This window comes from Fusarium mangiferae (genome assembly GCF_900044065.1).
Source record: "Fusarium mangiferae strain MRC7560 genome assembly, contig: FMAN_scaffold001, whole genome shotgun sequence".
Lineage (NCBI taxonomy): Eukaryota > Fungi > Ascomycota > Sordariomycetes > Hypocreales > Nectriaceae > Fusarium > Fusarium mangiferae.
In genome coordinates this window covers 2,826,516-2,840,817 of record NW_024573921.1, presented here as the reverse complement: position 1 = coordinate 2,840,817, position 14,302 = coordinate 2,826,516, and the positions used below count along the sequence as shown (strand labels likewise).

Below are 14,302 nucleotides of genomic sequence, written 5' to 3'. Positions count from 1 at the left end.
TAAGGGGATTCTATAAATCTGATTAGTTTTTAGTTTTCACAGCCGAATGCGTCATATTATATTCTGGTACATACTGTTCTCCCAAGTTCTGTCGTTGAACTGATCCTGTTGCTGGCTGATATTAATTGGTTGGCGCCGATAGGCTGTAAAATCTGCAGGGATTTAACATGGCTTTGTTCAACGGTTGAAACATAGAAGCATACTCGAGTCAACCCATGCCCGAGGTTACAAGTCATTCAATTCCGGCGGCTTTGCTCCGTCTGGGTTTACTTGATCATCACCACCGCTACTATACCTCTCTATCGACAGCACTCGTTGGTATTACTCTGGCGACATTCTATATATTCCAAATTCATATTTAATATCACTCTAACCAAAACTCGGATAAGCTCTCTGTTTCTCTAAAATATTCTGTTGTTCTTTCAACTCTATGTGTAATAACGGATTTTGACTTACACGCTGACCGCTTTGTATGAACCGAGGCAGGTATCCAGGATTCGTCAGGCGTTAGATCACTATCCCAGCATATGAATTCACTCTGGCATAAATAGATAGAGTAAAATTTCTCCTAGGTATATTCTAAATGTTGAAAACATATGTTCCTTTGTCTGACCAGCCTTGCACAGTACATATTAAACAAACCGCCTTTACCCACCTTACCCTGTAAGTTTAGACAGTCACCAAACGCCCTAGCTTTGTGTGCGATATGGATGCAAGTCTTGATACAATCTTACATTCTGATAAATATTTATGCTGTCTCATCACATATAGCCTCAAGTCAACCTGACAACTTTGCTTGGTGGTAGTATTCAACAAGTACCTGCTACTTCAGAAGATATTTCTTAAAGCAGCAGTGGGGGGATTGGACAACAAGCCGCGGTCCAAGCACATGCTGATCTAACACTGAAAAAATTCACATCGCTCTGTTATAGGTTGAGAAATCTCAGATCTTTAAGACGTTCATGATTCGTTCCCTTGTTTCCTCTCAAGCTCGATCCATTGCCAAGAAGGAAAATGCTACGGTAAAAGACGCTGTGCCGAGGTGATATTGATGTCATTGATCGATCGAGACTCGTGTTTGCAACTCGCTTGCTACGTTTTATGGAGTGAAACAGACTGTTAGGGGACAAGGCACAGACAGCCAAATCAAATCGTTCATCCAAGGTAGACCCTACTTATCGAACAATATCAGACCCAGAGGTGGAAAATGTTCAACCCGGCGCCAACAAATTCACATGCTTGAAGAAAGCGAGCATGCCGAGTTCAGAGTCGATAGTGTCCATCAGTCTGTTGGCATGAGGCAGGGATTACAACTCCAGGTTGAGTAAAGCCTCGGAGAAAGGCTCATGCCTTCTCGGACAAGACACGGGCACTAGAAAAAGCCTTACAAGCTGAAGATGAGGCGGCAACCGGCAATTGCAGGCTTCCAAAGCTGATAATACATAATGACAGTGTCGATGAAGACTTATCGTTTGACCATAACAAGGATGATAAAGCATTTATTATCCGAGTGAACCCAGTGAGAGCATCCATGATCAGAGGCAGATTGTTGACCAATTGTCCAACGCACTTTCTAAGCCTACCTACCTATACTATCGAATCCAATGCCGCGTAAATATGCAGACATTGTGTACTGTTGAGGGCTAACAATGGTAAGGAACTCGCCTATCGTGCACATTTGGCGCCCTCGTCCGCTCTCTGCAGGGTGTAAAACGGCAGAAACCCTAAATTGGCCTTGTTCACAATGGTAATGAATGATGCCGTGCAGACGGGACCCCATTATTAAGACCCGAGCCGTTGGGAAAAACTCAGCCATGTCGTGTCTTCCGTGAGCGTGAAACTTCCAATCTGACGCAAACATCACCAGTGACGTTTACATTTACAAGGGACTGCGAATCCGTTCACGGACGCTAGCTAGTAGCGCGCCATGTTCGTGAGTGCATTCCTACAGTTTTACGTGAATACCAACACTATAGACTATGAGTATAGGTTGGTAAGAATTGGTTGCAATCGATAATATATAACTTTGTTGGAAAAACGTTTACTGGTAATGTATAAACAGCGGATTCTGGTAACCACAGCATTGCTTGAAAAACTGCGACAAGCTCGTGGCAAACGTTATTCAAATACAGTGTAATGAAAACAGTGATAACCGTCGTATCTTGCATGAAAGATCGCCGCCAAGCAGGGTAACATGGCGCACATTTATCAACGCTTTGAGGACTAGGACACGCAAAGCACCGTGCCATTGCCTGACGAGAGACACTGTATCTCAGCAAGAACCTAACAGCAGAACAGCGCTGTGGCTGAGAATTTGCACGCTGCAACCATAACTACCTAACGAGACAACACTAACACCAACAGGGCCGCTGAAATCTCCACCCTTGCCCATGACCACGCTGTCTCTCTAACTACTAACCTAGGTTAGTAGTCAACTCAAGGTCTACTAGGACCAAGACCAAGACCATCCTTACCCATGCCCGCCTTTTTTTCACCCACTGTTGGCATCGGCATCTGCCTCAAGGATCCTCCCCTCCCACACGACACCCTGAGCTTGGATTTGGTATCGGTATCGGAACTGGACTTGGACTCCTCTCGGTGGTCTGGAAGAGAAGGACAGCAACATCTTCCACCAAGATCGAGACCGCTGAGAACATGTCATGGGAGTTGCCCGTCTTGACCACTCTCATCCTCAGCGTACTTGGCTTCTGGTGGATCTGTAGCCCTCGCGCCAGCTACCAGAAGGCCCTGCTCTACCTCTTGCTGTGCAGCAGTTTCACCGTCTTCTTCGATCCTCGTCGTCTGATCGAGTACCTGTCCCCCGCCACGGTCGAAGCATTGCTGGATTTCCGCATCCATGTGCTTTTGATCCATCACTCCAAGATGGTCTTGACACTTGGTGCTGTCGTTTGGTGAGTCAACCTCCTCTGTCTCGCCCCTAGTCAACGATTAGAAAACAACCAAACCCCTTTACTTGGACCGCGCTGACCATTGATCCTCTCTCATTACAGGCTACTGCATCGCTCGTGGCAGACGTTATGGAAACCCGTTCCAGACCTCATCAATATCCTCGGGGTCGACGTGCCTGAACCTCCAGATGTTTCCCTCGCTGGCATTCGATCCGATGCTGCTACTCTGAGCTGGACTCGCCCAACCAGTAATCGGCCGGTACAAAAATATACTATCCAAGTCAATGGCGTTCATGGTCGGTCTTACTGTCGAGATCTATCTCGGAACCTTCGGTAGAGGAAAATATCAAACCTTGACTAACACGCTCCATATAGTCGGCGAATCACCGGGAAACGAAGTCGCGATCACTGTCACAGGATTGAAGCCAGATCACTTTTACAATATCAGGGTCGTTGCTGTCGGCCCGAATAACTTTCAGGCTGGAAGTCAAGTTTTACGACTTCGAACATTCGGAAAAGATGGCAGACCCCAGTTAGGTAACTCACGTGTACCTACCAGCTTTCCTAATAACGACCACTCTCATCCAAAAAATGGTGATGAAGATGACGATTCCGACTCGCAAAAGAAGCCTCCAGTGCCGTCTGTTGAGGCGGCCCCTGTGCTTGATGGCAACAACGCGTCCACCTCTGACGTTAGCGCTACCGGTCCAAGCCAGCGACGAAATACAGTCAACCGACGACACTCCCCGTCCGTTGCCAGCATGGACCAACCTCAGATCAAGCTTCCACCTGTAGATGGCCCGGAGCTATCGCTGGACGAATTGAATCGCCGTTTCGAAAACACTCGGAAGGAAGTCGACGAGACTTTGGCCCAGTATGCCAAGGAAGAGGCTGAACTACAGCAACAAGAAGAAGAGCTTAAGCAAGAGAAAGATGCCAAGAGGCAGGCGCTTAAAGAGAAGGAGGAGCAGACCGCCCAACTCAAGGCTAGCGTCCGTACTACCATGGAGCAAATGCGTACAGCGGAGAAGGACCGCGCGAGAAAAGAGCAGCAGCTGAAGGACAAGGAAAATAAGAAGTCCAAGATCCGAGATACTGCTTCAAAGCTCGAGAATGAGATGGAGAGGATGAAGAAAGAGAGGGAAGGGTTCGAAGCGCAGAAGAAAGAGCTGGAAGCTAAGCGGGATAAAGACGGCCAGGAACTCGACGACTCCAATACAGAGCTGCAGGAGAAATGTGCCGAGCTAGAGGCCGAGTTGAAGGAGAAGGGAAAACAGCTCCAAGACCTCAAGGCTGCTCGAGAGCAACTTCCGGGTGGCGATGATGAACAGTGGAAGGAGAATGACTTGAACGTGCGAAGAGAATGGGATGCCAGGAGAAAGGAACTGCACAATCAGCTCGTCGCCGAAACCAAGAAGCTTCATAATCTTGACCAGCAGATACGCTTTCTCAAAGAAGAGCAGCATCAGTTGGCGCTCTACTACAGCAGCCAACCAGACCCCACTGCTATGGAGTTTGAGCCCGCTGCCTCCCAAGATGCTCTCGACAGCGGAAATATCAATTCCCTTTCCCACATTAACTTGTCACCTCCGCCCAACCAATTCGGCCCCCCCGAAGACGCATTCTCAACTGGCTTTAGTCGGGCTGGATTCAGCCAAATATTATTCATGGATCACAATGCAGCCGACAATGCCGATGATCACCAGTCAGAAGCCGACTTCAGGGCGAACGCGGGACCACTCAGCCCTACAGCCCATGCTCTTCTCCCTTCAGGAATCTTTGACGAGACGTTTGAGGATGCTGAAGAGCATCTGCCTAGCAAATTCTTACCAGACTCTGTTACTGCCGCCGAGGAAGATAACCCGCAGTCGCCACTGTCTTCCGATGGACGCTCTCTCAACATGTTTTCCAGTCCTCAAGGCTCATCACATAACTTGCCCTTCCCCCAGTACAACGACGTGGACTCTCATTCTCTGAACATTAACTCTTCTCCTCAACAAGCACCTCTCGCATCAAGCCACAGACTGTCCAACCTCTTATCTAACTTTCAACGGAACAGGGGTCCGAAGCCGGCAGATGTGGAAGGACCCGCGATTGGCAGTCTCAAAGCAGGACAGAGCCAATCATTTCCCCGAAGCACTGATGATCACGACATGCCGGGTAACAAGCGCAGGATGAGCTTCACTTGGATGAGGCACTCCGGAGGTGAAACCAACAGATCAAGCCTGGGGCCTACGTCTAGGCCGTTCTCTGCCAAGAGACTCAACCCCTTTGCCAGTAGTGCTGGAGCTCTTACAGGCGACAATGACTTACCACACTCACGACCCGCATCGATCACATCCATTGATCTCCCTCGACCCTCAACAGACAGCGGCTCTATCTGGAACATTCCTGGGGATTTCTCCATGCTGGGGAAGAAGGGAGTCTGGTCTCCGAACGAAGGACGCTGGTCCTCTAGGAACCCGTCTCGCCGACCTTCGCTCGGCGCAGTACCGACTGTGCTCGAAACAACCCTTGCCACAGCCAATGATGAGATCCTTGACGATGACGATCTCCTTGACCCTCAAACATCGCCTAGCCAGGTCGGCGTTATCGGATCTCGTCCCCCAAGTCACCGTGCGTCCATGAGTCGACATCTCAACCCAGCGGCACCGACCTTCAGGACACCCTTCTTTACCCGTAGAGAGAGGGATGCAAGTCCTGATAAGGATAAGTTAAGAGGCAAGGATAAAGAGAAACGCGGAAAGTCTAAGGAAGGCCGCACGAAGGGCAAGGAAGTTCTGACCCCGACCATTGAAGTGCCTCCAAGCCTTGATGATTCACCTTCAGATTCGCGGATGTCTCGCGACACGTATTCTGTTCATACACAGAACTCGATATCGGAATCTCATGAGTCTTTGGATCTAGGAATGACAGCCTCGAATTCTACCACCGACAACAACGCCGCAAGCCACAAGGATGCTGACAGTAGCGTTGTCAAGAAATTGTTCAGGAAAGGAAGTTCTAGTAAGTTCAGTACCTTGTCTTCCAGGCTGAGCAAGGATTCCGTCCTTTTCAAGAAAGGACCTGGCAGCAGTACGTTCTCAGAGAAGAATATGTCAGCAGAGCATCGTTCCAGCATCGGCGATGCAGACGAAATCGGGGAAGATCTATCGCAGCTTGGCCGCAGTTACGAAAGCGTGACCAGCAGCCCGTCGCTGGGCCAGGGCAGTTTCAAATCAAAGGAGGCCCCTAAAGAGGGTCGCATGGGCATGGGAACATGGCGGTTCTCGATGAAAAAGAAGAGCAAGGAGCCTGCGTCAAAAGAGAAGGAAAGTATGGAAAGTGACAGGCATGCAGATGAGTAGAGAGTGTACATTGTTGAGATATACATTATTCATGCGTAGCAGCGTTGAGGTTATGTGTAAAGCGGAGTAGCGCATTTGGCATGAGGCATTAGGCATTAGCATTTGGCAACAGTGGATAGTAAATCATATACAGCCTACGGGTTATTCACAGCATTAGTAATCGCATCTCAACCATTATAAGCCATGGAAATCCGATCATCATTATGTGATTTGCTATGCTACCTTATAGAACAATACCTACCTACCTAGCTTTCAAGTTGAAGGGTCAGGGGAAGTTCAGCCACAATACATCGTGGCAGCTTACCTACTGCATCCAGGGGTGGCCCGCTTTTAGCCATCATGGCTCTTGACACGTGCAAGGAGCTTCCTCATGCTCACATCGAATAGCGAATTCTGCTTGATGTTGGAATATCCTAGACTCTGAATGACCGAACATCTTCCATAATGAATGGGACTTACCCAGAGGCTTCAGCTCTCGACGCTGGTGAGTTGATGCTGAAGCTGAAGCCCGCTATCCCTTTGCGACTAATCCCAACGCTTCTGAATAGTCGACTACGATGCTATAGACCACCTCAATCTTCTCTTCTCGCACCCGTCCGCCATATCGTCTATAAGCGAAGTGTCCAAATCACTGCAGATCCACCAAAGTGCGCTTTCGAACGACATAGCCACACTCGAGACGAACCAGGCTTATGGATCCGACTCGAGCCTCGAGCGTATGCAGTCGGCGCAAGCTGAGCTAGCACAGCTATTTCGAAAGATCGAGACGGTGCGCTCGAGAGCGATTGAGACCGAACAGAACATCACGTCGATGACGGCCGACATAAAGAGACTCGATGGAACGAAGAAGAACCTCACGCTGAGCATGACGGCCCTCAAGAGGCTGCAGATGCTGACAACGGCTTATGAGCAGCTCAGGGGCTTGGCCAAGACGCGCCAGTATAGGGAGTGCGCAGGGCTCTTGCAGGCTGTTCTGCAGCTCATGAAACACTTCAATAGCTATCGCAGTATCGAGCAGATCGCGACGCTGAGCAGAGGTGTGGCCGAGCTGCAAAGAGAACTACTGGAACAGGTCTGCGAAGACTTTGAAATGGCATTTGCTAAAGGAGAAGTCGGCGCGCGAAGAGGCACACTTGTTGAAGCATGCCTAGTCATGGATGCCCTTGGAGAGTCTGCCAAGGCTCGGCTCATGAATTGGTACGTCAATACAGAGCTTCGAGAATACAGACAGGTGTTCCGCGGTAACGACGAGGCTGGAAGTCTGGACAACATTGGGCGGCGATATGCCTGGTTCAAACGAATGATGAAGACTCACGATGACGAACACGCTGTGATATTTCCTCCACACTGGAGGGCTAATGAGACCTTGGCAGCAGCTTTCTGCGACGGTACTCGAGATGATTTCAAGGGCATCCTGGAACGAAGCATGCGACGGACAGACGGTAACAAGATCGATGTCAATCTGTTGTTGAGTTGCCTTCAAGAGACACTCGACTTTGAGCAGAGCCTCGAGAAGCGATTCGCGACTTCATCGAGGGCCAGCATCGATACGCTCAGCTCTGTTGAGGAAAAGGCGCATAGTTTCCACGGATTGATCTCAGTCGCATTCGAACCATACTTGAGTTTGTGGGTTGAGTCGCAAGATAAACAATTGGCAGTCATGATACCCAAGTACCGCAGCCAACCGCTCATACCGCCTGATGACGAGTTCTCACCACAAGCCGTCATTGCCTCGGCCATTGAGTTATTCCACTTTTACAAACTCACGTTGTCACAATGCGCGAAACTTTCTACGAGTGAGCGTCTTCTTGATTTGGCAAAGATACTGGCCAAGTATCTCGATGAATATGCCCAGCAGGTCTTGCTACACATATTACAGTCTGGTGGACCTCAAGGGCCTCCATTGCAGGATGTTGTGCTTGTGTTGAATACAGCAGACTTTTGGCACATCAACACTAATCAGCTGGAGGAAAGCATCAAGAAACGCATTGACAGTGAGCTTGTTTCTAAGGTCGACTTGTCTTCACAATCAGATGCCTTTCTCGGTGTAGCGAGTGCTTCTGTTCTAGCTCTCGTTCGCGCGGTCGAGCTTGACTGTGAAGGCGTCTGGCGCGAGATGAGGAATACCAATTGGAGCACAATGGAGAGCGTTGGTGACCAGAGCTCATATGTGGGAGTGCTGGTAAAACATGCTGATGGAAAGGCAGCTGAGATATTAGCTATTATCTCGAAGCAACAGTACGCCAGGGCCTTCTGTGATAACTTAGTGGAGCACTTGGCCACAGGGTACATTACTAGCATTATTCAATGCCGACCGATATCCGAAGTTGGTGCCGAGCAGGTATGTTATCTGAGCAGTTCGAGTCATGGTGTATGCTAACAAGTGGGTTTGTAGATGTTACTTGACAAATATGTTCTCACCAAAGCCCTCGAGAAGTTACCTATGCATCATGCATCATTCTCAGGGCATGAAACTCCCCCTTCCAGTTTTGTGCGCAGAGTTCAGCATTGCATGAACAGACTTGATCCATTGCTCAAGACACTTCAAGTTCGGCCATCACCGCCGGAAGGTTTGGTGCAGGCGTATTTGATTCATATTGCGGATCGGTCTGATACAAATTTCAAGAAGATCCTCGATCTCAAGGGCGTTCGGAAAGCGGACCATGCTCATCTGATAGAGCTCTTCGGCATTCACCGCGACAGCACTCCCAACGATAAATTGGTAGCCAGCTCGCCATTGCTCACACCTCTCATGACTACCCCAAGCCTGGGTAACACAGTCCCGCTTGGGGTGATGAGCCCATCAGTCGCAGCGGCTGTTAGCCCGCGGTTCGAAGCAGGATCACTAGGTGAGAAGCTTCTAAGTGCGGCAAGAGATATCAGCCAGAGCAGCACGAGCACTGCAGCACAGACGGGACTCGAGAAGGCCACGATAAATGAGAACTTGCGGAACTTTGGCAAGTTCTTCAAGAGAGACATTGGATCGTTAGGAGCGAGGTTTGGAAAGCGAGACGGCAGCGTCGGTGCTGAGGAGGGACGATAGAGCGTAGATTACACATGATGTCTAAGTTAGATTAAACCAATCGTGTCATATGAGCCGGATGCCGAGTTACGAGCTATCTACGGTTTACTAGTGTTGATTGTTCGGAGCCTTATCCCTGGTTATCATGAGGAATCAATTAAACCTCCGTCGGCACCTCATCTCGCAGACATCCGAAATCCTTGCCACATTCGGTAATAGACGGATTAGTCATGGCCCGTTAACTAGGTACCTAGATCTGAAGATTGATAAAGGCAACCATTGGGAAAGAAAGTCAAATCAAGTCATCCATCCATCCCCTTCTAAGCCTTCTAAGCCCGTCCTGAGCGCCTCATCGAGTGACATCTCCACAACCCGGCTTAGAAATCCTTCTATCCAATCACATCTTCCCTCTCCATCTCCATCCTCAAAATTGATTCCATCTCCTGTCTGCATTTGCATTGCATCAATCCCCACATTCACCACGTTTCTCTACCTCTTCCAAGCTATTCTCTCAGGGTTCATCCGCCGAAACCGCTCTATTTTTTTTTTTACCGCCCCTCAACCGTCCCTCAGTAGCGACTCAGTCCATAGGTACATGCTTTGCTAGTGGCGTTTTCCGTCTTTGATCCATCCATATTAAAAGAATCGCGACAGCCCACCTTTTCTTTCTCACCTATAATTCCCCCTCCAACACCGCCAAACTGTTCTCCTCAACGTTTAAACGCGTTACTCTCCGTTCCAGCGCTGGTCTATCGATTGCGGCAGCGGCGACTACTTTTCATAAAACTACGAGAAAACCGGCTGTAGATTTTGGTGTTAGAAAGATGCATAGCAAGGTTGTCAGTATGTGCTTGTCCATATCCATATCCATCCATGCCCATGCCCTCGTGCTTGTTGCCCCTCCATCATGAAACCCCTCCTCCAAAAATCTACAAGTCTGACGAGAATCATTAGTTATCGGCTCAGGGCCTGCTGCCCACACAGCTGCTGTCTACCTGGCGCGAGCTGAATTGAAGCGTAAGATTCACTTATTCTACCAGTTCTGAAGACTAACTGACACCCCATAGCCGTTCTCTATGAGGGCTTCATGGCCAATGGCATTGCTGCTGGTGGTCAATTGACCACCACCACCGAGGTCGAGAACTTCCCCGGTTTCCCCAAGGGCATCATGGGCGGCGAGTTGATGGTAAGCTTTTGCTTCTTCCTCGGTAACTCGTGAGTAACTAACACAACATCTAGGACAACATGAGAGCCCAGTCCGAGCGCTTCGGCACAGAAATTGTCACCGACACCGTCACCACCCTCGATCTCTCCTCCCGCCCCTTCAAGTATAGCACCGAGTTCTCCCCCGAGGAGACACACACCGCCGATTCCGTCATCATCGCCACCGGTGCCTCGGCCCGCCGTCTTAACCTCCCTGGCGAGGACAAGTACTGGCAGAACGGTGTCTCCGCCTGCGCTGTCTGCGACGGGGCCGTCCCCATCTTCCGCAACAAGCCTCTCTTCGTTATCGGCGGTGGTGATTCTGCCGCCGAGGAGGCTACTTTCCTCACCAAGTATGCCAGCCACGTCACTGTCCTCGTTCGTCGCGACGTCCTCCGTGCCAGCCGAACCATGGCCAACCGTCTCCTTAACCACCCCAAGGTCACCGTCAAGTTCAACAGCGGCGCCACCGAGATCCGAGGTGGTGAGGATGGTCTTATGAGCCACCTCGTTGTCAAGAACAACAAGACCGGAGAGGAGGAGGTCCACGAGGCCAACGGTCTCTTCTACGCCATCGGCCACGACCCCGCCACTACCCTTGTCAAGGGCCAGGTTGACATGGACGAGGATGGCTACATCAAGACCGTTCCTGGAACCACATACACCAATGTCGAGGGTGTCTTTGCCGCTGGTGATGTCCAGGACAAGCGATACCGACAGGCCATCACCAGCGCCGGTACCGGATGCATGGCTGCCCTCGAGGCCGAGAAGTTCCTCGCTGACCATGAGGATGACCAGCGAGCTGACGACCGACCCAACCCCAACTAAAAAACAAATAGACATAGACACCTAAAAATCTTAAATCATAGACTTGCGCCATTTTAGACGGGATATAGATATCTACATAAGGAGCAGGAGCAGTCGAAACTTTCAATCTAATCCACTTCACGTTTGCATGATATACAGAAAGTTCCAAACCAGAGTCTTTCAATATCTTTATCATTACTTGTGATCAATGTATTTCATAACCTACACAAAGATCTTTCAAACAACTTTTAGCGGCCAAACCTAGGACCACAGCATCGTAATGTCGTCCTGGCTGGTAATGGTATCATCTACTTTCTTCTTACTCTCGCCACAGGAGAGTAGGGGGCGTAATCTCTGTGCCCTTGAGTTTCTCCAGACCCTCACCACCCTGGAAAGTGTTAGCATCATGTGCATCATGAATATGATGGGATTTTACGTACGTAGCTGATGAGAGGGGACACCTCAACACCGACGTCGGCCTTGTCACCGACGACAATGGCACCAGCGGCCTCGACCCAGCGCTTGCCCTGGGTCATGATATCGGCCTTGCTGGTATCAGGGTCATCCTCGCCAGTGCCGGGAGCGTTCTTGAGGGGAGAGAACTCGTCCTCACGCTTGACCTCGAGTGAGGCAAACTTGTCCAGGGTCAGGAAGGGGAAGACATCGAAGACAAACTGCTCTAGCTTGATGCCATTGGGCTTCTCAGGCTTGACGGTCTCGCCACTCTCAAGATCAGCAGAAGGGATCTTCTTGCGGGCAATATGGTGGGGGAGCTTGTGAGCCCACTGAGGAATAGAGTCGAGGAAGCTGAAAGAGTAGTAGTGGTTGACAATGTTGGCAGCACGGAATCGAAGGAGATCAGATTGCTTAGGGTCAAGCTCCTCAGCAGTGGCCTTGTCGATCTCGGAGTACTCAACAACATCGGGCTTGCCGTTCTTGGAGAGAATCAGACCGACGGACTCAGTAGCGTTACGCTTACGGACAACCTTGGTGGCAATGTCGACATTGAGGGCAGCAGAAAAACCAATGAAGACGGGATCAGCGACCCTCACAAGGCAGTTGTCAACGCAGTAGGCGTGGATGTGCTGAATACCGCGCTTTCGCATATCATCAACGACACCGGAGACGACAAGAGCGTTGTAAAGGCCACCGTTTCCATCAGGGGCAACAGCAACCTTGCCCTTGGTCTCGAGAAGGATCTTGCCATCGTTGGAGATGCAGGGCAGAACACCCTGCTCGAAGATCTTGACGTTGTCTTGGCTCAGACCAAAGTAGTTGTTTTCCTGGAAGAACTTCTCGGTAGGGCCACGGGTAGGACCACTGGTCATGACATACCAGGGAACCACAGCGTTGGAGCCAGCAGACTTCTTGGCGGCGAGCTCCTGGATCTTGACAATTCGCTCACCCTGAAGTTGGAAGAGAGATTTGTGGGAGGGCAGGCCAATGTCGTAGCAGCCCTTGGGGGCAGAGCTACCAAGACGGGTGCCCTGACCGCCAGCCATGAGGACAACGGCGACCTGACCCTTGGAGATGAGGTCAAGACCGGAGTCGTACCACTTAGAGATATCATCGGCACTGGAGTCGAGAATGCTAGCGGTGGCAGATTCGGGGAGAGGCTCGAGGCGATCGGGCTCATCGCTGGTCTTGGGAGGGTTCAAGGCGCGGTGTGTGATGTCGTTGATATGGGCGGGGTCGAAGCCTGAAAGCTGCTGGTACAGAGTTCCTCGCTCGGCCGATGAGAGAGAGTCGTAGAAGGTGAAGACTTGCTCTTGACCGGCCTTTGTGTACTTCTCCTTGAGCTCGTTGAGAGCCTCGGGGCTGGGCTCAGCAGGGGCATCATTGGACTTGCCAAGGTGAAGGGCTTGCTTGATGGCCTCCATTGTGATGTAAGTGTATGTGAGGTTTGTGAGAGTTGCGGTGAGAGCGATCAGAAGCTTGAAGACGAACGTCCAGAAACTTCACAAAGGCGGAGTATTCAAAGGCTGGTATTGAAGAAAAGAAAAGAAGAGAAAAGAGTAATGAGCTAGGAACTATGGGGTGGGAAGAATTGAGATCTAAATACGAATTGGATCTCGGAAAGACCCTTACACAGCAGCCCGCAACTTTCCTTTACTTATCCCGTCGTCCCTGACGTCTTCGGTCTTACCTCAACTTCCCTAGCAACTAAGACGCCTCTTAGCTTACCTGGTTGCTACGCTCTTACCTGACTTGTAACACCGTTTACCTCACCGTAAGTAAGGTAAGGTACAATGCTTGAAGCTCCTCCCACGCGGCCATGCAACGCCAACCAACGTCGAGCAACGCTGATGCCCCTCAGCTGCCCCGCCTACCCCATTAGTACGCAAGGTCCAATTGAGCTTAGTCCGCCAATTAGAGTGGGGGAATCAGCGGCTGAGGGACCCCATCGATCCTGCTTCATGCTCACAAGTTGGTGCTGATGCAGCGAGAGCGCTATAGCGCCCATGCTGTTGCGCTGCCACCTCCTATTGGATTTACTGGTATGACAACTGATGCGTACGTAAGCTCAGCGAGTTGTACAGTCAGAGTTTATATTCAAGATCTAGAAACTCAAAGAACATACTGATAACGAGTGTAATGGCTGATGTCGTATTTGTCGAGACTACCACGGGGTGCGCGATGTTCACGAGAAGGAAAAATGATCCAGATGTTCGTCAGGGACCTGCAGGGCTCGTAATCATCAACTTGTCTGTCTTCCGTGTCTCATAACCCACTATGACATTGCCGCCCATAGCTCAGACACGAACTGGCAGGGCTGTTTTATGTGGCTGTGGCGGCTTACATTGGGTCTCTGGTGCTGAAAATAGCACTCTGTGCTAGGAGGCCAGGCCCTGGGTCACCTTGGTCACGATAAAAATTCGCTATATTTCCTACCAGCAATACTTTGAAGGAGATGTAATGAAACCCAACATCCAATGATAGTGACGATCCATTTAGTGAGAACGAGGAAAGTATGCAATGCTATCAAGGTGTTTTCATTTTAAGAACATGTTCAT

At 50.2% G+C, this 14,302-nt stretch overlaps 4 protein-coding genes across 4 annotated transcripts; 3 read left to right on the top strand and 1 right to left on the bottom strand.

The window, feature by feature from the left end:
* Nucleotides 1-2,655: 2,655 nt before the first annotated feature.
* Nucleotides 2,656-6,256, top strand: FMAN_01408 (uncharacterized protein; the record flags this gene model as incomplete). The annotated part of the gene is made up of 3 exons (XM_041834430.1): nucleotides 2,656-2,912; nucleotides 3,012-3,217; nucleotides 3,285-6,256. 3 exons carry the CDS (start codon nucleotides 2,656-2,658, stop codon nucleotides 6,254-6,256), a joined length of 3,435 nt encoding a protein of 1,144 aa, XP_041676748.1.
* Nucleotides 6,257-6,700: 444 nt separating this feature from the next.
* On the top strand, nucleotides 6,701-9,299 carry FMAN_01407 (uncharacterized protein; the record flags this gene model as incomplete). Its single annotated transcript, XM_041834419.1, has 3 exons — nucleotides 6,701-6,740; nucleotides 6,805-8,597; nucleotides 8,652-9,299. 3 exons carry the CDS (start codon nucleotides 6,701-6,703, stop codon nucleotides 9,297-9,299), a joined length of 2,481 nt encoding a protein of 826 aa, XP_041676747.1.
* An 803-nt stretch (nucleotides 9,300-10,102) lies between these two features.
* FMAN_01406 (putative thioredoxin-disulfide reductase CYS-9) lies at nucleotides 10,103-11,309 on the top strand (the record flags this gene model as incomplete). Its single annotated transcript, XM_041834408.1, has 4 exons — nucleotides 10,103-10,121; nucleotides 10,233-10,295; nucleotides 10,346-10,464; nucleotides 10,518-11,309. 4 exons carry the CDS (start codon nucleotides 10,103-10,105, stop codon nucleotides 11,307-11,309), a joined length of 993 nt encoding a protein of 330 aa, XP_041676746.1.
* A 298-nt stretch (nucleotides 11,310-11,607) lies between these two features.
* Nucleotides 11,608-13,168, bottom strand: FMAN_01405 (putative UDP-N-acetylglucosamine pyrophosphorylase; the record flags this gene model as incomplete). Its single annotated transcript, XM_041834397.1, has 2 exons — nucleotides 11,608-11,676; nucleotides 11,729-13,168. 2 exons carry the CDS (start codon nucleotides 13,166-13,168, stop codon nucleotides 11,608-11,610), a joined length of 1,509 nt encoding a protein of 502 aa, XP_041676745.1.
* Nucleotides 13,169-14,302: the final 1,134 nt, after the last annotated feature.